General features: G+C 37.1%; 1 protein-coding gene across 1 annotated transcript; it reads left to right on the top strand.

Annotated features, from left to right (window-relative positions):
- The first annotated feature begins 10,143 nt into the window (after window positions 1–10,143).
- On the top strand, window positions 10,144–10,944 carry LOC127784730 (uncharacterized). Its single transcript, XM_052312072.1, has 2 exons — window positions 10,144–10,241; window positions 10,350–10,944. Exons 1-2 carry the CDS (start codon window positions 10,144–10,146, stop codon window positions 10,942–10,944), a joined length of 693 nt encoding a protein of 230 aa, XP_052168032.1.
- The last annotated feature ends 14,412 nt before the right edge of the window (window positions 10,945–25,356 follow it).

The raw sequence follows: 25,356 nt of genomic DNA, 5'->3' as shown, positions 1-25,356 counted from the left end.
GATCACACTTAAGCAACCAATAGTTGCACCTATTTATAGAGCCAGCACAATGCCAATGCAATTAAGCACCAGTACTACTACTAGTACTTGCTTGCTACTACCTCTAGCTAATTAATTAACCAGCATCGTCCAAGTGCATGCACACACGCTGTGTGATATGCTGCTATGCAAGGTAGCTTTCAGCCCTAATCTGCCACTTCACCAGCCATCCCCATTAATTCCACATTGCACTTTTGATTACTTGATTAGCATAACCAAGCTAGCTAATCAGCTAGAATTAATCAAGTTAATATCATCACCCATCAGAATGCAGTGTTGTAGTGTACCTACTGTACTGTATAATCAAGGTTTGAAATTCCGAGAAGCACAATGCCAATTCCAAAATTTCAGAAATTTCGGGTCTATCGAAAATATTTCTCCTGAAATCTTAAGAACTTTTCGAATATTTTGTGCATTTAGAAAATAAATTTTATTCAAAACTTTTGAATTATTTCTGATCGAAGTTAATTTCAAAAATCTCGGTTATATCAGTGCCCCCTGGACAGAAATAGGCAAAATGATATAATAGACCCTGGCTAGAATCGAATATGCTACTGGATAGATAGTATACTAGCTAATTCATGCATATGCTGAATAATTCAAGCATGCAAGCGTGTGGGTGTGGGTGTTGATGTTGGTGGTGTTACTACCAACCATCTGATGAGACGTTGCCGTCAGAGGAAACACGCCTAACAAACTCCATATATCGATCGATCGTCTCTCCTTCCCTTCCCAATCTCTCAACTTTCAGAGAGGTGAGACTGAAGCTTCACACTGTCCATCCATGTCGTCGTCAGTCCATCGTCACCTAGCTTAGCTCCAAGAAAATATTCAGTAGGTCGCCTCTGTCTCGATCGATCCATCGGTCTCAGGAGTTTGTTATTAGGTCATCAGGGCACCTCGTCGATCGATCGCCGTCGTCGTCGGCCGGCGACGAGAGGGAAGAAGAAGCTAGAGAGTTGATTAATTTGAAGAAGCTTCATGGTGGCTGCTGGCTATGGCTATGGAGGAGAGCTTGAGAGAGAAGACGATGATCCAATAAGCTTGAGGATGACAGTTTTAACAACCTTAACATTGCCAAGACAACAGACTGATCCTGTTGGCATGCTTAGCCCATGATTGGAATGGCACATCTTTTTTCAATTCTAGCTTATTTGGATTTATATTCACATATGCTACATGTGTATTTGTGTGTGCCAATTGATTTATTCACTTAATTAAGTTGTAATGCTATATTTTCTGCAATCTGTATGGAATTCGACAATTTGTGAACGCTATTACTAGCTGGAGTAGTACTTTACTGAATATTTCAACTTCAGAAAAGCTTGTTGCTTCCCCGCAAAAAAAAAAAAAGAAAAAGAAAAGCTTGTTGCTGATCAGCCTGTGCTTCTTGTTTTAAAACAAAGGAATAATCGAATTGGTGCTATGTATGTTAGTTTTCAAGGGAAAATTAGGTCTAAGTTTAGTCCTTCGAGTTGATGTTTGATTTGCACTCTGTAAATTTACCAACTGAAATTCAGATATATACCAGTATTAATTTTGTAGGCAGATTATATTTCAGCTTAATTGGCTTAAAGTTTCAGTCCGATCCTTTTCAAATTGTACAAGGACTACATATCTAGCTATGTGCGGAATCAATCAAATCTCTGGCAAGTTTAGAATGATTAAATTAACAAAAACCATATGGATGCTCTCTCCCATTTATATTATGTAAATTTTATGGCAAAGGCAAAAGATTCTACTAACACATCATATCAATATCATACTCCCTCCATCCCAAAATATTTGACACCGTTGACTTTTTAAAAAATGTTTGACCATTCGTCTTATTTAAAAAAATTAAGTAATTATTAATTCTTTTCCTATCATTTGATTTATTGTTAAATATACTTTTATGTATACATATAGTTTTACACGTTTCACAAAAGTTTTTGAATAAGACGAACGGTCAAACATGTTTAAACAAGTTAACAGCGTCAAACATTTAGGGGAGGAGGGAGTATTTCTCTGCAGATTTGACGTCACGAATTGAAAGGCTAACGGAACAATCTTGTTCCATATATAACGAACCATCAATATCTACTCTCTCTACCACACGCACGCGTCACACACTCATTTTCATTTCGTTATTTTACTTATGTCTCAAGTTTTGAATATATATCGTTTGCTTGCTTATTTGAAAATGCGACCGATTTGACGTCGAGATGATGCATCAGTGTCTCAAGAGCTTGATGCTTGCTTACGTTTTACTTAGCCATGCATGCATGGCTTACTTAAGAAATGCATGCTTTCACACACTAATCGACAAGCTTCAGATAGATTTTATTTTTCTAATAAGACAAAGGTAGATAGCTATAAGTGACCTAAGATTTGCAATATTTTTAGTGCGACATTACCAACGCTGACAGCAATTTTAGTAAATTAATTTTAGTACGCGGAAACATCAAACTGAAGGAATAAGAAAAATATAGGATTAAAATCCTGTGTCAAGTATTTGAAGTCAACAAGCATATGTATCTGTCTACCGTATGGTTGACCATCAATTTGACCTATCCTGCACTGAGAGAATTAATCTTCGGTTGACATTGGTTTTTTCTAAAAAAAATTCAAACTTTTGAAATGTGAATTTTACAAATAATCTTAGATAGAGTTTTTAAGTTGTTTTCTTAGTAATCATGAAAATAAGGCTAGGGGATTAAAATGGTGAAAGAAACCCTAAAATTATTCTAACATTTAAAATGAGCTACAACCTTTTATGAAAAACTAGTACCAAACAAGAACTAATTAAGTTGAATTATATGTACTACACGGTTTTGAAAAAAAAAATCTACGTGCATGTATATTTATTTGCCGGCGGTTTTAGATAAGATATTTATAATGCATTTTTAATCAAGATTATTTTTTTACCAGAAGTAGTAAACATTTTTTCTAAAACAGAAATAGTCAAAGTTTTGAATGACTATATATTATGTACACAAGTCGAATTTGTCAGTAAGTTTTGGTCCTATAATTGTTATTAAAAATAAACTGAAAAAACCCAGACAAATTAATCCGTGGGCCGTGGCCTCCCATTTTTCAATATTAAATTCTTGACAAGTAAAGATTCTACATCAGAATATAATATTGCACGGCAGATTTGGCAGGAATCGAAAGGTTAACGGAATACTTGAAAATTGTTGCATAACGAATCATCAATCTCATCGCCGGATTAAAGAAAGGATGGCCAGTCTATTATATATGCATGTCACGCTCGTTTTCGTTATTTTCCTTATATCTCAAGGTTTGAATTGGCTTTGCTTGTTTGAAAATGTGACCAATATCGATGTCAAGCTGATGCATCGATGTCCCAAGAGTGTGTTTCACTCATGCATGCACGTAAGGCTTACAGAAGAAATTTATTAAAAAAAAAATTGCTTGCAGAGGCTTACCACAAGCTAATTAATTAATTATCGGTGACATAAGCATTGCGTGCTTTTCGGGTACTGATATTCATTTGGTGTTTTCATTTTACAAATAGTCGTGGGTGTAAGATTCCACCTACTATGATCAAACTAGGAAGGTAGCCCGCTGTCGGAGATATGGGCCCGGGGGTATGCAGAGTGAGGGGGAGTTCTCTTTCCATCCTCACACGTGGCTCTACAGCCTGGCCCTACCCCCACACATCGCGAGTCGCGGAAGCGGCCGGGGGACCCCGGGGTACCACGTCATGTCCCTCGGGCCTTCGCGCTGCCCTGTCTCGAGGCCCTCGCCCAGTAGCCATGTGGCGGGGGGAGCGAGAGGGGAGGGAACCCAGGCTGAGCAGCCATCAATGCGTGGCGCCCCAACCGTCCCTCACCGCGTTTAATGCGGTAGGGCGGACGTGCGGCGCCGCACCACTGACCCACGTCAAATCAGGGTGTGACTAGTCTGTGACCGGCCTGTTGCCGGTCACGTCCGATTGACGGGCAGTCGTGCCCCCACGTCGCCTCTGTCTCCGGTGGAGTGGAGGTAAGTATGTCCTATCACATCGGAGTGTCATTCGGAGTTCTCTCCACGTGAGGAGGACAGCCACAAGTCTTCGTCCATTTAAGAGCGAATGACAGGGCTGTCCCCCGTGTCAGGTGGGGGGCGGCGCTGGGTCCCACTGAAGGGCAGACTGTAGCTTAGCTTCCGGGCGAAGGCATAGATCGTGGTCCGGTCAAGGTAGAGTGAGTCCCCCTTCCGTAGAAGAGTAGGTAGAGGCGGTGCATGTGGTATCCCTTTGAACTATAAAAAGAGGATCTTGCCCACCGAGAAAAGGGACGATACCCAATAGACCTGAACTCTAAAAAGAGAAAGCAGGTGAGCTCTCCGGAGGGGAGAGACCCTTGTAACACTCATCCATAATCCTACACATAGGAGTAGGGTATTACGCTTCATAGCGGCCCGAACCTGTATAATCTTGGCGCTCCCGTGCGATTCAATAGCATTCAGGGTGGATACACGATCTCCCTAAGCGAGCCTCTTCCCTCGGCCGAACTCACGAAAGGGGGATCCCACGATCTCCTGCTAGAGAGGATCACTCCTCGACACCCGCGCATACGCGTGGGCATGTTGTTTAATCTTGTTTGAACTTTTATTACAAATGTTTATGTGTAGATGATATTTTTGAAATATTTTTTGACTATTTTAAACGTATGTTCGTTAATAACTGGTTTGGGTGTATTACTTGAAATTGTATATCTTCAAATTTATTAGAAAAAATATGTCACAATAATGAAGTTAGTTCATATATTTGTATTATGTGTGATTCTTTTTTAAAATTTTTTGAGTTTCCAATCTTTATATAACATTTTTTAATTTTGTATGCTATAGATGACTTTAAGTAACATTTTAACTTTATTAATGAAAGATATTTTCTATTAAAAATATAGCCAATGATACTACTTCATCTAACCAAAGATAGACTTATATTACTTATATTCCCTCCGTCGCATAAATCGAAGGAGTTAAATTTTATCCCAAAACAATAGAAGAATTTATATGTAACCGAGACAAAGTGATTTTTTTAAGTACTACCACGATAATCTCCAAAGTACTGTATCATATTTTGATAAAAATCTATAGTGTAGTGCATGTTAGTTTAGTGTCCGATTAGTTTTCAACACCTATTTTTTCTAATCTCATGAGACACCTTTGTTAATTTAGAGAATACATATGTACATTTAAATTAGCGTTGTATATTCATCAAGTGTTTTTACACCTAAAATCTGATTTGAAGTTATTATCATAACATAAATTATTACATATCGACTCCATATTTGTGATGTATTTAGGCTATAGACAATAGTAGTTTATTTATTTTGAAGGAAGACAACCGGATCACAAATTGGATATATAATTTCAAAATAATTTAAAAGATAGAACGCTTAAAAGCATTGGTTGGATATGTTATATTTACATTTGTGTAAACTTGAAGATTTTATCCCTAAATTGTAGAATTGCCGATATTTTTGACTTTATGATAAGTATGTTTTCTGTTCTTCCGACAAACGATATGTAAGCATTATTGTTTTTTCAATCATATGTACGTGCGGAGTACTTTTTCCGATCTAACAGTTATATATTTCTCATGTATCCGTGTATAGGAGAAATGTATTATTTTTAAATAATAAACCTAATCTAATGGAATAAAATGAAACAACTAAATTGTGTTTTTTATTTTTACAAATGTAAATTTAAATTAGCGTTGTATATTCATCAAGTGATATTTGACACCCTAAAAAATAATGTGAAATAAAAAATTATCATAGCATTAATTATTATATATATCAGCCTCGTATGGTAAGTTATAACGAATAGAGATCATTGATGGGATGTTTCATATTTATAATACAAATTTAGTTTAACTATGTATATTTAAGTAAATTTGTAGAGTAATATATTTATCTTTAAATAGTATATAATACTATTTAAAAAACCATCGATCTTTTTAATGATACACATTTTTTTTATTGTTTTTATTGTAAGGGATTTTGAAAATACTATTTCGAAAGACCACCGTGTGTAGATTTTTTTTTCCCAATGGACAGTACGTAAATTTTCATTTCTTTTTCCATGTCGGATGTACGTACGGACTACTTATGTTTTTTTTTTCCTTTTCAAGCCTTATAGTTCTCCCGTGTACGTATATAGAGTAATAAGGTATTAGATTTTAAAATAAAATATATCTAATCTATTATTACCACTATTTTAAAAGTTGAGTATCTATTATTAATAGATGGAACTGTATATGTCTCACTTATTTCCAAATCCATATATAAATATTCTAAAAATACCACTCCTACCGATTAATAGGATACACCATTAAAATTAAACCATTAATTAAAGTTAAACATGAATGCCCATTTAGTGGATAAAGTCAGTCATAATCGTCAAGACTTTCTTACTCTACTGCCTTGAATGATATATAGGTCTCTCATCGAGATAGTTGTGCTCCCTCGAGAACTTGGAGCACAATTTAATATCTAATTTACTATCACACCCTTATGTAGTATTGCATTGGTATACTGGGATCGCCTTAACTCAGCCTATATATGTCCCTGTTATATTTACGATAGTGTAGCAAACTCTGTTGGTTATGCTTGGTGCCCCTCAGGGAAGGAGAAAGAAAAGATAAACGTGATCAAGATAGTTGCTTTTTTTAAAAACTTTTTAGTAGATTTGTGCTATAGAGTAGACACAATATGTTTAAGATTTTAATCATTACTACTCATATTTTCATAGGGCAGCTAGAATACTCTCATTCGAAAAGAAGCGAGATCCATCACCAGATGGTACTTAAAAGAAAATAGCCAAAGAGAGACATACCACCACGATAATCTCCAGAACACTATATTATTGTTCATATTTTGACAAATACCTATAGTTTAGCACCTGGTTTGGTTTGAACACCTACTATTGACAACAACACATGTTATACCTTTACTAATTTAAAGAATGTATTTATTCTTCCAAACCTATTTATCAATTACGTAGTATATTTATTAAGTGATATTTGACATCCTAAAATATGATATCAAATTATTTAAAAATTATCATTACATTAATTATTATATATTAGCCCAAGATGTGATGTATTTAGAACCGCGGTATAAATTTTATAAGACACAAATATTTTATTTAATTAAAGGAATATAATGGGATCACAAATTGGATATATAATTCAAAAATAATTTTAAAGATAACTGTCTATATCTTATATTTATATTATAGACTTAGTTTATATTTGCGTATATTTGTGGAGTAATACATATTTTATATGGTAAAGTTTTATATTTTAAAGACCATCGATTTTGTTCCATGCACATTTGTTTTTTATTACATATATTTCTTATTGGCTTTATCATTTTCTACGGTAGGTACGTGCATTTTTTTTCTTTTTAATAATAGTTATACGTAAAGCTTTTGTTCTCAATCCGTACTTATGTTTTTTTTTCTTTGACCGTTAAGGTGCATATATACAGATCTACTAAGCACGTTATGTTTTATTTTGATTTTCATCTTTATCGTACGTACGTCGTCGTACGTATGTTTTCTTCCTTCCGGTAAACAGTATATATAGCAGAAAGGTATGATATATAGATCTAATTTATTGGTACAAAATAACGGGTTCACCAATTTAAATGAAAATCAACAGTATAGATCTAATCTAATGGTATAAAATAATGGGTCCACCAATTTAAATGAAAATTGACGGTAAGATTAGATTGTGCCACGTGGCGGCCTATGAGCAATTGTAGGAGCGTCATATGGCGGCTTGAGAGCGTTTGTAGCAAGTTTAATGGATTTTTAGTATATAATAGATAGATAGATAGATTGCATAAATATTTATTACAGCGTGCACACACATGATGGGTGCCAAGGTAAGTAAGAATATCATATATATGATCGTGGATTAATCTCGAGTTTCCGTTATGCTGTTCTAAGTGTTTTCTAAGGGATGTTCGTTTTAGTTTGCTTGATTTGAAGAATATGTCGTGTCTCCAATAAACATTGAAGTTTACGATCTTCTCTGTTAAGATGACTTCCAGGAATTCAAAAGGCGTGTTTTGAGAAAGAGAAAGCCTACACAACGGTATACTGTAGAACGGTATACCACTTATCCCCATGCCGCGGCCCCACGTGACGGCTTCTCCCGAGTATGTCGCGTGCTACTAGGATTATCATCACACACGTTTGCTGTGTGTATCAGTGTATAGTCTTGTTCCTGACAGCTAGCTAGCACCCAGCATGCCTAAGTCCTGCCTTTGATACTAGCCTAGCTAGTAAATAAAACCGGAGGTACTACTAGCTTGCTGTGCATGCCAAATCCCTATAATAGCAACTAGTAGTCCCGTACCCTAGCTATGTAGGGTACTTATTGTCACATCCTGATTTTCGTTTTAAGATTTATAAATTATTTAATAAATTATTATTAGAATTTATATTAAATGTTCATTAATTTACAAGTGAAGTTAAATGTGGGAAATAAAATTTCCTAAATATAAAGCATGGATGGATTTAATTTTTATTAAATTCTCCATGGTTAATTATACTCTCTGGAATTTTCTCGGATTTTTCGGAGCACAATTCCTAATTTTAATCATACAAAGAACATTTAAGTAATTACCCACATATTAAATTAATCATTAAATGGTGTGGTTTTAATTTTTTTTACATACTTTGAGTGTCCAAGTATCTTCAAGATTTTTCTTGGAATTATTTGAGCTTTGGAAGTATTTTTAACAATTAAAAGATCATCTCATTGGTTAATTTATTTGGAAAAGCAATAAAATCTTCCTTCCTAGTCTTGGGCCGAATTCAGCCCATTCTCTCCCTTCCTCTCAGCCCGCAGAAAAGTCTGTTTTTCCTCCCTATCACTACAGTACCTTCTTCTACATCTGGCCAGAGTAAAACTATTCGAATAATTGCGCCCGCGGTCATGGGCGGGTTGAGCAATGTTTTTCGTGATTAGTCTCATACCTCTCACAATAATTATTGATGCTATAATTGGTAATAATTTGCTTAGCTCCTGGTTTGGAGTTAGATCGGTGCAGCCGGGTTTGGTTGTTCAGAATGGTTGGGCCTGAGCATCATGGGTGTGTTGTTCAGTGTTGATTAAAATTGATGATTAATTACTCTACCGTTTTACTATTCTTAAATATTTGCTAAATGCTGTTTTTGCAAATGAGCCTATATTATGCCATCCTTTGGTATCCTTGTGCACTTGCATATTTGCTGTGTGGCTTGTTGAGTATGTCATATGCTCATTCTTGCAATAATCAATCAACCTGAGTTGAAGAAAAAGGATCCAGAAGGAGAAGACGTTTGGCTTATACCCCAGTTGAGCTGCCTGTGGGAGTGGAGCTGAAGCCATCGCTAGACCGTTAATCCGCTGCTGTTTTTCTTTTCTTTTGTAAGTATGCAACGTTATTATTACGATGGATATGTATATTAAATTGTCAGTTTGTGTATCTTAGCTGATTCCTGGACGAGGATTTTATGCACAAATTAGTTCGGAAATTACTAGTGAATTTCCGGGCGTGACAAGTTGGTATCAGAGCCATCTCGACTGTAGGATTAGCCAAATGGTCAAAACTTAAGGACAAATTTTCCGAAAACATGATTTGTGAAAATTTTTCCTTTCTTCCTTCTCCAGAATTCTTTGCAAATTGTTTTGTCGTTCTCTCCTCTTTTCCCTCTTTCAACTTGAGTAGTTGTTAAACTTGATGGAGAAACTCGAAGACGTCGATGTTGTCAACTTCTGCAAGCCAAGTGAATCGAGGAATAAGAAAATGATAGTCGAATCAAAGTGTTCAGCTGTCAAGATAGAGTGAAGTTGGGAACCTATCTTAGCACCTATACCACCAAAGTGACTTTGAAGAATAGTTAGTAGGGTAGAACGCTGTTGTTTGCTTTGTGTGTAGGTATGGTTGCATTCCCGTCATTGATGTAGTTCAGTGATGAGAGTGTAACTATACTAGGTTGTTTGCTTAATCAACTTAAACAATATAATGAACTACACACACCAGAACAGTGGTAACCGGGTTAAGGTCTTAACTTTAGTGTAACCCATCTCCTTCTATCTCCTCTAATCTGCAACAGATGGTGAACACTCGCGCCAGTGGAAGTGGAAACAATAACAATGAAGAGAACCCAACCCTTGCCCAAGTGCTGGCTCAACAAACCCAATTGATCAACCTGTTAGTGCAACAAGTGCAGAACCAGCAAGGGAACAACAATGTCAATCCTCTGCCGCCCTAGAACAAGTTAGCTGATTTTCTTCGTGTGAAGCCACCTACCTTCTCTAGCACTACCAACCCAGTAGAAGCAAGTGATTGGCTGCACACTATTGAGAAGAAGTTGGAATTGCTCCAGTGCACTAATCAAGAGAAAGTTGTGTTTGCTTCACATCAGTTGCAAGGACCTGCTTCAGAATGGTGGGATCACTTTCGGATGAACAGAGCAGAAGGACAATCAATCACTTGGGCAGAGTTCACTGAAGCATTCAAGAAGACACACATACCTACAGGTGTTGTTGCTTTGAAGAAGCGTGAGTTCCGGGCACTTAAGCAAAAGGATCGTACCGTGATAGAATATCTTCATGAGTTCAACCGTCTAGCTCGCTATGCTCCAGAAGATGTGCGTACTAACGAGGAAAGGCAGGAGAAGTTTTTGGAAGGCTTAAAGGATGAGCTGTCAATTATGTTGATCTCTCATGACTATGAGGATTTTCAGGAGTTGGTTGACAAAGCAATTCGACTGGAAGATAAGAAGAACAGGATGGACAACCGTAAGAGAGGAAGAATTGTTTTCCAGGAGGCACAGGATAGTAGCCAGAGGCAGCGTATCAAGCCACTCCAAATTGGTGAATCTTCTTCTACAGATCAAGAACAATTACAATAGTTGGACATCAGTGGTGAGATCAACTCAGAGACTAATACAAGAAATGAAGTTAACATGGAGCAAGCAACTCAATTAGTGCCAGTTCAGCAGGATCAGTCTCAAGAAGATAATAGTAATGGAAGGGAGGAGCGGGTGTGTTTCAATTGTTATGACCCAGGTCACTTCGTAAGAGGGTGTCCAAAGCCGAAGCGTCAACAGCCACAAGGCCAAGTCAAGAACATCGTCCTCACAGGAGCAAATGCAATGCCGGTTGCGTCTTCAAGGGATACAGCTCAGCCACAAGTTTCAAAGCAACAGTAGTTTTCTTTAAAGCCTTAGAATAATTATCGGAGTTATGGAATAAGATAGACTGCAGTTTACCTATTTCCTCTTTCTTTCTAGCCGTTCCGAATCTCGGGACGAGATTCTTTATAAGGGGGGTAGATTTGTCACATCCTGATTTTCGTTTTAGGATTTATAAATTATATAATAAATTATTATTATTAGAATTTATATTAAATGTTCATTAATTTACAAGTGAAGTTAAATGTGGGAAATAAAATTTCCTAAATATAAAGCATGGATGGATTTAATTTTTATTAAATTCTCCATGGTTAATTATACTCTCTGGAATTTTCTCGGATTTTTTGGAGCTCAATTCCTAATTTTAATCATACAAAGAACATTTCAGTAATTACCCACATATTAAATTAATCATTAAATAGTCTGGTTTTAATTTTTTTTAGATACTTTGAGTGTCCAAGTATGTTTAAGATTTTTCTTGGAATTATTTGAGCATTGGAAGTATTTTTAACAATTGAAAGATCACCTCATTGGTTAATTTATTTGAAAAAGCAATAAAATCTTCCTTCCTAGTCTTGGGCCGAATTTAGCCCATTCTCTCCCTTCCTCTCAGCCCGCATAAAAGTCTGTTTTTCCTCCCTATCACTACAGTACCTTCTTCTACCTCTGGCCAGAGTAAAACTATTCGAATAGCCGGGCCCGCGGTCATGGGCGGGTTGAGCAATGTTTTTCGTGATTAGTCTCATACCTCTCACAATAATTATTGATGCTATAATTGGTAATAATTTGCTTAGCTCCTGGTTTGGAGTTAGATCTGTGCAGCCGGGTTTGGTTGTTCAGAATGGTTGGGCCTGAGCATCATGGGTGTGCTGTTCAGTATTGATTAAAATTGATGATTAATTACTCTACTGTTTTACTATTCTTAAATATTTGCTAAATGCTGCTTTTGCAAATGAGCCTATATTATGCCATCCTTTGGTATCGTTTTGCACTTGCATATTTGCTGTGTGGCTTGTTGAGTATGTCATATGCTCATTCTTGCAATAATCAATCAACCTCAGTTGAAGAAAAAGGATCCAGAAAGAGAAGACGTTTGGCTTATACCCCAGTTGAGCTGCCTGTGGGAGTGGAGCTGAAGCCATCGCTAGACCGTTAATCCGCTGCTGTTTTTCTTTTCTTTTATAAGTATGCAACGTTATTATTATTATGATGGATTTGTATATTAAATTGTCAGTTTGTGTACCTCGGCTGATTCCTGGACGAGGATTTTATGCACAAATTATTTCGGAAATTACTAGTGAATTTCCGGGCGTGAAACTTATTATGGCAGAGCCTAGTAGCCTAGCTATGTGTCTAAGATTGGTTGCATCTATTTGCATGTGTCCTATACCACGCACGGGTTAGACCAGACAAATAATTACCTAAATTATATATGGATACAATGGATTCTAATTAGATATGCCATGTTGGGCTCTTGGTTATACTACATCTTAGAAACTCTAGTATGTGATACATAGATGCTAGATTATCATATCTGATATCTAGTTACTAGGTCAAATACCTAGGTACCAAGTATGAAACCTATAAATACAAGATCTGATGCCAAGTTATCGGATCGGGTACCTATAAGTACCGGATCCGATAACTAGGTATCGTGTCTGATACCTATGAGTACCAGATCAGATACCCGGGTATCGGGTATCTGATCTGATACCTATGAGTATTTATTCCAATACCTATGCGTAACGGGTCGGATACCCAGGTACCGAGTATGATACCTATGAATACCAAGTCTAATACCTAGGTATTGGGTCTGATACCTATAAGTACCGGATTCGATACCTAGGTTGGGTTTGATACCTATGAGTACCAGATCCAATACCTAGATACCGGGTTGATACATCTTAGTAGCGGATCTAATACCAAATATAGGGTGTGATGGCACGAGACTTCAGATGTGATGCCACTAATTCTGATATTTATGGGTTATATACTTCTATTCAACAATCAAATAAAAAGATGGACCATGCATAGCTAGGCCAGAAAGTACAGCCAAACTTGCTCACGTGCCGCTGACATGCTTTGTTTAGGCTCATGCTACTAGCTCTAGTGCTTAATTCTAACTTTGCTAGTTGAAGCAGGTGTCAAACCTATATGGACCTAAAGAGGTGCAGAAGTAGTGCTGTAGTAGAGTATTTCATAGCTTTTTTGTACTGTAGGAGAAAAGAGACCTCTCGTCAGTCGTCACTAGTCAGCAGCCTTCATGTGAAAGGACAGCACAAGACATGCTTTCAGAGAGGAAAAGAATCGTTGAGTGATTGGTAAGTATAAATTATAAACTATACCGTTGAGACGGTACACCGTCCCATAGTTTTTCTCTTTGAGAAAAAGGTCCAAACTAAATAAGGAGTTCTTATACGGAATATGGGTGTTGAGTGGGGCTAGCTAATTGCAGTTATGCGAAATGTTATTATTCCTGTGATAATATGCTAATGCAACCTTGCAAAACTTTTAGTACTGTATACCAAATTCCAAGCATTCCAAAAAGTGAGAAATAAGAAAAATAATAATTAATCGGATAATTAACTTTGGAACTATTATTGGGACCTCATTGAGCAATCATTCTTCAGCACAAAGTTAGCTATAATGATGATATCCCTTTTCTCATACCTATGAGAGGAATTGCAATGATGGGTCTGGTGAAGAAGATATTATCCCTCTTTCTTTTATTTTCTTTTAATGGGTACAAAACAATATTGCAGTGGTTTGGATTGAACTCTGTGTGGAAACACAGTAAGTAACTCGATTTTGTTTTCTTAGTAAAAAAACTTTTTTACTTGCAAAATAAATTCCTCTTGGATCTTATTTAAAACTAAGTATTTATACCAATTATACCTTCCCAAGTAGAGAGACATATCATGACAACGTAGACTCAACATTAAACAAACATGACATTATCAAAGTAATTTAGAATTAATACTCCTACATCATAAGAATGGCGGTAGCCGCAAGCTTTCTTCTTCCTCTTAATTATCTTCTCGTGATTTTTTTCCCTTGACTAAAGTTGATATGATAGTTTTTTTAAAAAAAAATTGTTAAGTTTTGGCTCTGCTCCTGCAACTATATATTGATGTGGTAGTGTAGGGAATAATCGATGGTTTTATCAAGAGATTACAAGTTTAATTCTCACAAGTAGTGAAGCACTCCTGGCCTTACATTTCGACCTGAAAGAGCAATGGCGTATCATATCAGGACTAGCATTGTGAGGTAGTTCTTATTTGTTAGCCCTTTTTTCTTCATGTTTAGCAAGGCCCACTCCTCATCTTCAAAATACAATACATTGGAGAGTCAAGGCCTACAAACTATTTTACTATTGAAAATCGTGGTTTCATTGATAACCACGATCGATAATTGAGCGTTTATCACTATTGATTAAAATTGATAAAATTAATTATCATAAGTTTTACCTGAAAATTGTTTTTTCTAACTTGATCGATTTATCTAGCAATTTCATATATAGAACCACATTGATATATCCGATAACCGCGACAACTGAGTGGTTATATATATTGAAACCCTGCTTGGAGGTAGCTCGAGCAGTAGGGGAAAAGCGAGATGGCGAAGAAAAAAAAAATCGAAATGGCCGTGCCAAAGATGCCATAATTCCCAACATTAAAATAACCAAATCCCTCTTTAAGCATACTTAAGATGTTAGTACTGGTATTAAAGCCCTTTGAGATTATTGCATCCTTGACGGTATACAAGTGCAACTTAGTGTGCATGCATATTCTTAGCATGTCAAGGATTAACACTAATGATATGCACCATGCTTGGTGACCTACCAAAAGACATAGCAACTCTGTAACAACTACTAAGACAAGTTGCCTACCAGGACCATTGACATATGTACTTGAGATACTGAAACTTTTGAAAAAAATGAGAAAAAAAACAATAGAAAATATGTATATAAATACTTCAAGAGAAACTAAATTGGCACCAAATATATGTATGTGAGAAGTACTCAAGCAACCTTCAAAGAGAAACCGTATAAACCGGGTACTCCCTGATATATATATATGTTCACTAGATTAAGAGAGCAAAAATGATACATTTATAGTGGCCTCTACTGGTAATATTCTATTACCAGTGTTATAACTAGTACAATTAAACTTAACACTTCGTTGATTTATGAGTTCTTCTACCAATAAGAAAATTATTCTGCAACTAGTAATTGAGGTGGTAGTATAAATAACATGATTCATTAGATTTGAAAATCTAGATTGGTTCTACTACTAAATAGAGACAATTGTAGAACACCTTGTGAAAAAAAAAACATAATGGTGTATAAACAAAGCAGAGCACCAGAGTCACCATTGCTTGTAACCCAAGCAGCCTTCAAAATAAGACAGCCTTACACAGATCACTGTCATTAAGAGAATAATATGACCAACAGTGTACCAAACTTGATGTGCATGTGGAACTTAAGAGGATTTAGCACTACCCCACAGACTTATGCACTAATTATAATCCACTCGACCCAGAAAAAAAAATAAAAAGATAAAACCAGAAGACACACAGAAGTTAAATACAGGCAAACAGCTGCACTGTTCCATTGCTCAAAGACTCAAATGCTGCAAAGATATATCTCTGATTGTCTTGAATCAGTGTAATGCATGCTTCTCTACCAAGTATGGTTATTTATTATTAGGTAGTGGAAGAAGCTTATCAGTTTAATGGTCTCTCTTCAGACTATTAGACTGATTGTACTAATCTTTCTCGGCAGTATATATTTTGCTTTCCCTGTTATAGCTCAAAATATATGTTTCTGAATTCTGACTAAGTATTATGTCCAGATGAATGTAAATGTTCTTTTCTTAAAAATCACAATACAAAACAGAGACTAACATTCTACCAGATTAAGCTTTATAAACAGGGTGAATCAGAAAATAAGCCCAGAGCTTAAAGCTTTACATTTCAATTTGGCATTGGTCCTCGCAGGCAGATACAACAAACAAATCCAGCTGAAAAACATGTCATATTCCTGGTTTACTGCAGTTGGCCAATCGGTTTCATGTTGATATCCAACATTGCAAGTCAGATATGCATCTTGAGCCCTTTGGGAATGGCAAAAGCTAGCTTTGGTTTCATTTGCAAACAAAAAAAAATAAGGGAATAATCCATCTGCTTGTCAATTCCCCAACAAAGCAGGATAGCTCCATAGGCTAGATGCCTTCAAACACAAGTAGGGCTATGTGTGACATGGCTCCAACACGTAGGGTTATTACAGAAAATAGAGTGGCTTAATATATCTTCCGGATTTTAGTCTCAAATATGAAGAAAATGCTTCACCCTAAGGCATGGCCTTAATCCACCGGCAGCTCCGACTCCTATAATTTCTAGATCTAGAAAAAACCAGTAAAGAAAACTTGGACTTGGAATTATACCAAACAAGCGACCTAGATTAAATTAGCTGGGAGCTCCGTTTCAAAATAGTAGTTGGTTTACATAAAAAAAAAGTAGTTGGTATTTATACTTGTATTTTTTATTCCCCGAAAAAAAATAATTGTATTTTTCATTGGAATACTTTGGAAACTCAAGCAAAGAAAAGTTGGCCGGCCTACAAGCGAATATATATGTAAGCATTTTGCACACAACCCAGCAGCTATATATATATATATATATATATATATATATATATATATATATATATATATATATATATATATATATATATATATATATATATATATATATGTTTTTTGGTAATTAAGCAAGCACACTAACAAAGGAGGACCTAATGAACTTCTTTTTGCAGACAAAATCTTAACAAACTCGACCAATATACGACAAATATTTGGTTCTTTTCTCCTTTTTTAAGAGGTGGGCAGTCCCTCCCAGCTTCGACGGTGACAATACAGAGCCAACAACCTGACCAGTGATCACTGAACCAAGCAAATTAGCAGCCGTTGACTAGTAAGTCTCTCTGCGTGTGTTAATTAGTCCACACCAAATTAATTTCAACTTGGTTAATAATTAGTTTTACTACTAATTAATAATCTACTAACACTATAAAAGACGATTTTTGTGAAAGCTCTCTTTTTATTTTACAAATGGACTAAAAAAATACCCACCTATAAAAAATGTACGAGTGTCCGGTCAATACCCGCTTGTAAAAATTATTTTCGTAGACGGTCGTTTTAAGAGAGTCGTTTATATGATCAATGACCGCCTAAGAAAAATCATAATTTCACACGCCAATGAACGCGACCACAACCCGTGACTAGATAACCCTCACCCTCCACCCCCTCACTCATCGACATCTCTTATCCCCTTAGTTCACTCATTCATTCTCCTCACTTCCTCTCTTGAGAGAGCGGCGATGGTATAGGAGGTTGGCGACGATAGTGGCGGAGGTCGGTCGCAACGGTATAGGTGGTATAGGTAGGCGATGAGGACGACAGTGGCACCTCTCCCCCTCCGACAGTGTGAGGGGAAGATCCGTCAACGTTATGTGGTCCGTGTTATTTGTTGTAACTTTACTAGCAAGCATGTATGCATGTTCATATGTACTTCTGCAAAACGTCTTACGCTAATTATTAATGTCAGTGACAATATATTTACCAGGAGGACCGTTGGGTCCAAAATGACAAAGAAAAACATATGAATATTGTCGTGAAATTATAATCCACTCTAATTAGAAAATGATTCCATGGAACTTAAAAATATCTAAGAAAAAATTTTATGGTTGGTTACATTTGTCTAGAAATGAATAAGGAAAATTAATCATAACAAAATTGAAATTGACATTAATTCATAACAAACGTTGGCATCATGAAGAATACCAAGCTAAACTTTGGTTCCATTTAATTAGAAAAAAATATTATGCATGAGTAAAACGTATCCTAATTATCTTAGCATGTTTAGATTCCTCAAAATTGTAGAAAACTAATACTTGTATATGAGAAAACATTTAAATTGGCAGAAAAAAATTCGGCCCACAAAAGGTCCAGGCAGCCCAAAAACTGTCACTGGCCTGTTGCTCGTGTGGCACATCATCTGAAATTCTGAATCCAGACCACGAACAATGAGCCTGCCTGTTAGTAAACGGATATGGCACTTCCGAAAAGTCTAATCTACCTTCCTCAAATATAGGTCGGATCTGGGTTGAATTTCTCAACCGATTTGTATGGACTCCTCTAATTATTAATACCAGTGCAAGATGATCATCTTAGATTTTTAAAGTTGGTTTTGACTGATGTGGCATCGTCATCAAAGAAAATAAAATATAGATATGGGATCCACGTGTAAGCGGCTACCTCTCTCATCTTCTTCCTCCATCTCTCTCCTCTCTTCTCTCTATCCTGCTGGCACTCTGCGCTCCAGCTGGGCTGCCACGAGCATGAGAGCTGCTAGGGCCGTTGAGGACAGGGACTATACACCGGCACACAACAGCTCACACAATGGCTCCTTCAGGGTAGTGGTGTGGCGGAGCTCCTCGGGATGCTAGCATGGACGTAGATCGGGAGTGGTGTGAGGGGTGGCGTCCATAGCCTTCGAGAAGGAGGGTTGCACGATCCACGCCCCGTGGAATGGCTGGTGGCACCACACCGGCTCTAGTATATGGCACACGTGTAGGTGTAGCTCCCCGATGATGGCAACCTCCCAAGCGCACATGGTGGTTGAGGTGAGTGGGGACGGGGTGACATGCCGCCTCCGTATAGGCATGTCGATACATGGTGCTAAAGGCTTAAGATTTTTGCACAAAACTAATTTTATTGAGCAAGTATTAAGTTAAAATCATAAGCATTTGCAAAATAACATAATTTGAAATTTTAGGACAGTAAGCATTTATAATAAACTAATATTGAAAGTTCAAATGAGCACAATCGATGCTCTTTATAAGATAAAAGGGCCAACCTTGCAATCGTCCATTAATCAAATATCCATCAACATAGACATGACTAATCACAACAAAATTACTATGACTAAACCAAGCCTTATATCCCAAGTTCCCAACTGTATAACCCAAGTTTGATGCTAACATGAGTGAGAAACACACCAAGTGTCATCCGCAACCATGGGCATGGCTATTCGTATAGTTTTACTCCAATTAGAAATGTACAATTTTATTCACGTAAAATGAACAAGAACCAAATGCTTCATGCGCACACAGGTGTGACCTACAATTGATTGAAGCTCATAACATGTTTCTTCCCAAACTCAGCCTCAACCACCTAAACCACGCCTAGCTCGTGAGAATTTAGTCACGTGCATGTGTGTGACTAAGGTGGGTTCACAATCATGGGATACCCTTGCCGACCTAGGCACACACACATGAGTACCTCTAAGGCCAGCAACCCACCCGGACCAAAGGGCATAAATGGCCACCTCACTCAATTCTAAGACAAATCGTTCCATGTCTGACGAGTAAAAGTACATATGGTGCTTGAATAAATGCCAACATGTTCAGTTCTTGGAGACCAAGACAAGGCTACTTGCATCGAGCAAAATCACCATCCCAACAACTCCCTATCACCCATCCAAGTCAAGTCACATTCTCAGCTTTAAGCATATGTTTAATTCCTAGATTTATATATGCCTATATATCACAAGTGCAACCTAAAATTAAACTGATGGTTACATCCATCAATTTTAAGTTTTTAACCTCTCTAGATATAAGCATGATTAAGCATTTGATAAAAGTAAACCATCCTAATCATTCCCATCCAGTGGCATCAAAGTTACCAATTAATAAGGTAGGATATGTAGCAAATAGGATATAAATCAACTTAACCCAATGATTGGTATTTGAGATAAAACCGATAAACACATAGTTTTGCAATCAAATTGATTTAGTAAAACATGGGTTCAATATGCATAGGTGCTTGCCTTGCTTTTGCATAACTCGCACTTGATCTTAGATTTTTTTTTCACCACACTCCTCTGAAGTCAAATCATCTACCGATAAAGAACGAAATGTAATAAGAACCAAAATAAACATGCACATGTAACATGCTCTATAAAAATTGAGATAAAAAATAAAACATGCTACTTTTTATTATGAACTTAGGTGGAAGAAACACTAATTTGTCCACATCCGCTGAAATGACATTTATGTCAGAAGAAAACATACCCTAATCCATTTGGTGGAGCTGATTGTCCTAGCAAGTTTTCATGAGGGGAGAGCATCCATTTTTTCTTAAAGAGAATAGTTCGCTAGTTATAGGAGAATTCGGATATCTTAATTTGGAGTTAAAAGGAATTATGTTATGTATCTCCGAAGTTGAAGGAAATTAGAACTTGACTTAAGCTCTTGTATGAAATTCTTTTTTTTGCGGGGTCTTGTATGAAATTCTTGTTTGGCTAAATTATTGTACCACGCAACATAGCACAAGGCTCAGCATCCCACGAATTATATTATAGTGTGGCCCAACTAATCAATCCAGGGAAACAAACATTCCACCAAAATACAGGTGCTTGCTCTGAAGACAATAACAACTCTATTGATAACGTGCAACGTACACAACATGGAAAAAGTTCTTTGGATGGAACAATTACGTCCATGGGTGAGATAGAGCTAGTGGCTTGTTTCTTAACAATTGGCATGGTTAATTAACCATACTCTCTCCGTCTGAAAAACCAATCTAGTATTGGATGTGATGTTTTCTAATACAATGAATCTGGGCGAGAGTCTCATCCAATACTAGTTAGGCTTTTATGGGACATAGGGAGTACATTACTAGCAGTGAACTAAATAGTGGCGATGTGCGAGTGTGTGAAGATGTCAAAGGATTTGACAGGAAGCCAATTTTTTAAGAGAATTAAGTAAACTTTATTAACTTTAAAAGCACAGTACATCAACCAGAGATACATTCTCCATGAAAGGAGAAGATTCCAAAGCTGCCTTAGTAGGACAACCAGAATGAGAACATAAGTGGGTAATATTTTGACAAACTATTTGATTTAGAATTTGTCTAGTTTTTTCCATGGCTTTTTTTGGCAAGGAAGTCATCCATTTTATTAACATGTCTTGAAATCTATTTGATGTTAAGAGCCTACTTTCCTGCAAGAGAAATAAATTTAGGAAGCAAAGAATTTAAGCTCCAATGGTGAGGCTGACTATCATAGTCTTGAACCTGCAAAAAATTAACTAGTTCCTGATTGTCTGATAAAAGAGTAGCATCAGTAATATTCGGCTTTTGACATATCAAGATGCCTGTGATGATTGCTGCAAGCTCTGCTTGTAAAGGTGAAGAGAGGAAATCAGAAGAAGCTTGAATGAAAATAGCTTTATGTGTTGCAGAGTTGTGAATGCAGATTCCAATTCTAGTATTACCATCTTTCCAGGAAGCATCAATATAGCAACGAATTACTGAAGCAGAAATGAAAGAAGACCAATTGTTAACTTCATGATTCTGAGAGTCATGATCTTCATCTTGAACATCAAGATAGGAAACGAAGTTTGAAGACATGATTTGAGCTGCAAAATTAACTTGAATGGGTTCCCGGATTTTCTTTTTAAAATAGAAATCATTTCTAGCTTTCCAAATCATCCAAAGCAGAATAGAGGCCAACATGCATTCCTACAAAGGAGGAGTGTTGAGAACTTTACCACGTGACCAACTAGGAAAAAGAGAGATGTCAATGGCAGATTGGCAGTGAGGAAGAACACAACCACAGTTGCTACTTTGCTCGAACATGAGCACAAGCTTTTAGTAGCAGGTAAGGAAACACAAGGCCAACAGGGCCTGTAGTAGCACTCATTCTCAGCTTAATTATCTCAATACTTATGTACTCCCTCCATTTTTTAATGTATGACACCGTTGACTTTTTGAGATATGTTTGACCATTCTTCTTATTAAAAAGAATATTTAGTTATTATTAATTTTATTGTGACTTGATTTATCATCAAATGTTTTTTTAAGCATGATTTAAATATTTTATATTTGCACTAAATGTTTGAATAAGATGAATGGTCAAACATTGATAAAAAAAGTCAACAGCGTCATACATTAAAAAAACGGTGGTACTATCTAGGTAGGGATAGAAGCACTGATCACCGAGATAGAAAGGGGATTAGGGGAAGACAACATGCAGCCTTATCCAATGGCAGAGCTAGAAAGATTTTTAAACTTGGAAAACTTCAATATAACTAGTATTTGCTATAGAAACTTTATCACAATTTGCTCATCAACATTAAAATTTAATGGAGATTTCGCCGACGAGCCCGAGCGGCTGCCCTGGCTAGCTGAGGCTTGTTTGTGTTTTGAAGGGGCCAAAACTACCGAAATAAATTAAATAAAAAAACTATTGAAATAACTTCAAAAAAATATAACAATTCATGGTAAGTAATCCATAATTTGAATAAATTATATACCATATATGCTTATGTTGAGTTGTTTCACCATTGAGACAAGCAACACAAATGTGTATATCCCCATGAAATCGATTTATCCTCATTCTGCATATTGAAATAAATTTTGTCTCATATAACACTACTTGAAATCGATCTTATAAAAACAAGAAGAAAATGGATATGTTTTTGTCGACGTTTGATGTCGCGATTCCGGTATTTGCATAGTATGGGGATCGTTACTAGGATATATGCGAGACTTAGGTAAAAGAGACGGAGACGAGGCTTTTTATACAGGTTCGGACCCCTGAATTATCAGGTAATAACCCTATATCCTGTTGGCCGAAGCCGGTATTGCTCTTATTCACCATAATCACACCAGTACAATATTTGGGGTAGCCTATCTAACTGTTGTCGACTTGGCGGTCTGTAGTACTGACTCGTAGTCAACAACAGGGTAGCCTTCCTCCTCGAATCAGCATCCGGCGAGATCAGAGACATCGCTATATCTCTCCTGACTGTAGCCATAGGCACCGTAGGGGACTTGCCATGCCTATCTCTGAAGTCGATATCTAGCGTCTTGTCTTGGCGTATGTTGGCTTGTATGTTGATCTTGTGTCTTGATCTATTGTTCCGTGTCCCCTCTCCTCCTAGGGGGCCTTGTATTTATACCCATAGGTGTCCCCTTGTCCAAGTAGAACTAGGGAAACCAATATGGATACAATCCGAATAGTCCTTATCGTTTCCATGTAGAACTCTATTCATCCTCCCTTATGCGGAACTCCTCCTATATCCTAAGGTTGTTTCCGTATAAGACATGGTATGTGGTGGGTCCTGCCGAGATTTAGTCAACTACTATTAGGTATGTGGTATCCATAACCCTGACAGTTTTCTAGATTATATTGTGCTTGCATGTTATTTTGGGAAAACAATGTGTTATTTTTTTTAGTGTTGGCTAGAGTGTAATCGCTATTATGGAAGGGAACATCTTTTAAAAAACAAGTCCCCTTTAATTTGACACTAATCAAATTAATTAGGTACGACATAGGCATCTTAATTGATTTTATTTGTAGAAACATAAGAATGGATATGAGTTTGCCAAATCCTTCTATAGGTTGTCAAATAGGTTGGGTCCTTCTGTGTCCGCCGGGTCACGCATGTGAAGCTCACAACCCAGAACAACACTGCACGTTTGGTTGAGGGTCATGCTGGCATGATCCGTCTAGCCATGCCGTGCTTGGGATGCTACTCGGCCCGACGTGCCAATACGATAAGTGTTTGTAGCGAGCCAGCACGACATGATTCAGGAATAGCACACAGCTTGGGCCATGTGGCACGATGGCAACCGATGACAGGTGAACAATCGCCCGTCGAGCAACTGACATTTGAGCAAGAGCCAGGAGGAAAGGAGAGCGGAAAAATTGAGGAAGCCATGGGCTCAAGGTAGCGATGGAGGATGCTCGACGATGTAGGCTTGCACGGTGGCGTCGTGGTGTGACCAACCCCATTCATGAGCACAACTACTAAGCGTATCGGTCATTGTGGGCTCACGGCTCGGGGCGAAGGAAGTAGTAAGTAAAGGGCCACGGCGGTGCTTGACGAGAGGAAAAGGAATGAATTGTCGGTGACCAGAGTACCTCGCTAGAGCTTCGTTGAAGTTTGTGTAGCAGGATGCAACGAACTCTATTCACATTTTTTTCTTACTATATATCAAGTTTGGGCTAATCAACCTCCATAGAGCCCACGTAACCTAATTGTGCCAAGGCAATATGGCATGACCGGACATCTCACTAGGCTATGCTTGGGCTACAGACACAGCACATGGGGTCAACATGGCACGGCCTGTTCGGTGAGCCATGTCTAATCAGGCAATACCCAAACATACCTACTCCAGCCATCCCAAAATATAACAACTTCTAGCCTTTAAGTTTTATCCTAAAATAATATTTTCTTCTCAACCAACCACAACCCTTTGTCATTCAATTTTCTCATCTATCTCCACTTCTCAACCAATCACAACTTTGAGCCTCATGTTTTTGCTTATGCTTATGCTTATGCTTATCAGCCAAATTTTGAATTTACGGCCTTAAATTTGGAGTTGATTTTGAGTTTTTTTTCATCGAAGCTTATTTTTCAGCCTTTGATTTTAGATTGCTAAGAACATGCATATAAAAGTTTTATTTACAAATTATTTTTCGTTTGCAATTATGCCATTTCGCTTATTCCCCAAATAAGCGAAACGATGGGTCCGCTTCTCTCATTTAATTATACCTACTTTCTTAATACCTATATCCAGCCTTAAAAATCCCTAAATTCCACCATCTCAGCCCTATAAAAAAGGTAAAATAAAAATTCACCGTGTGAAAGGATCCATAGCCCCATGAGCTCTATTTGGAAAATGTTAGTAGAAGTGGTAGATATTGGGCCTATTTAGATCCTCCAAAAGGGCAAAAGTTTTACCCCTTTTGACCACTTTTTGGTAAAATGGATCTAAACACTAATAACAAAAAGTAGGCAAGTTGGCATTTATCATTTGGGAATCTATAGTAGCAAATTTGGCAAAAAAAAAAAAAACATCGGTCCCGTGCATGATAGAGGCAGCAGCAATTAATGACAAAACTTTAGTATACATCTAAACACCAACTTATAAAATTGCAATGCCAAATCTTCTCAAAAAAAATTTGCCGCACAAAATGATCTAAACAGGCCATTATTTTCATTTATCATACTTCCAAATTCCAATTAGGGTGGGGTGGTAGGCGAAATTACTAACTTAC

Source organism: Oryza glaberrima, chromosome 9 (assembly GCF_000147395.1).
Source record: "Oryza glaberrima chromosome 9, OglaRS2, whole genome shotgun sequence".
Lineage (NCBI taxonomy): Eukaryota > Viridiplantae > Streptophyta > Magnoliopsida > Poales > Poaceae > Oryza > Oryza glaberrima.
Note: the sequence above shows the minus strand (reverse complement) of the source record. Positions and strands in the feature narration are given on the sequence as shown.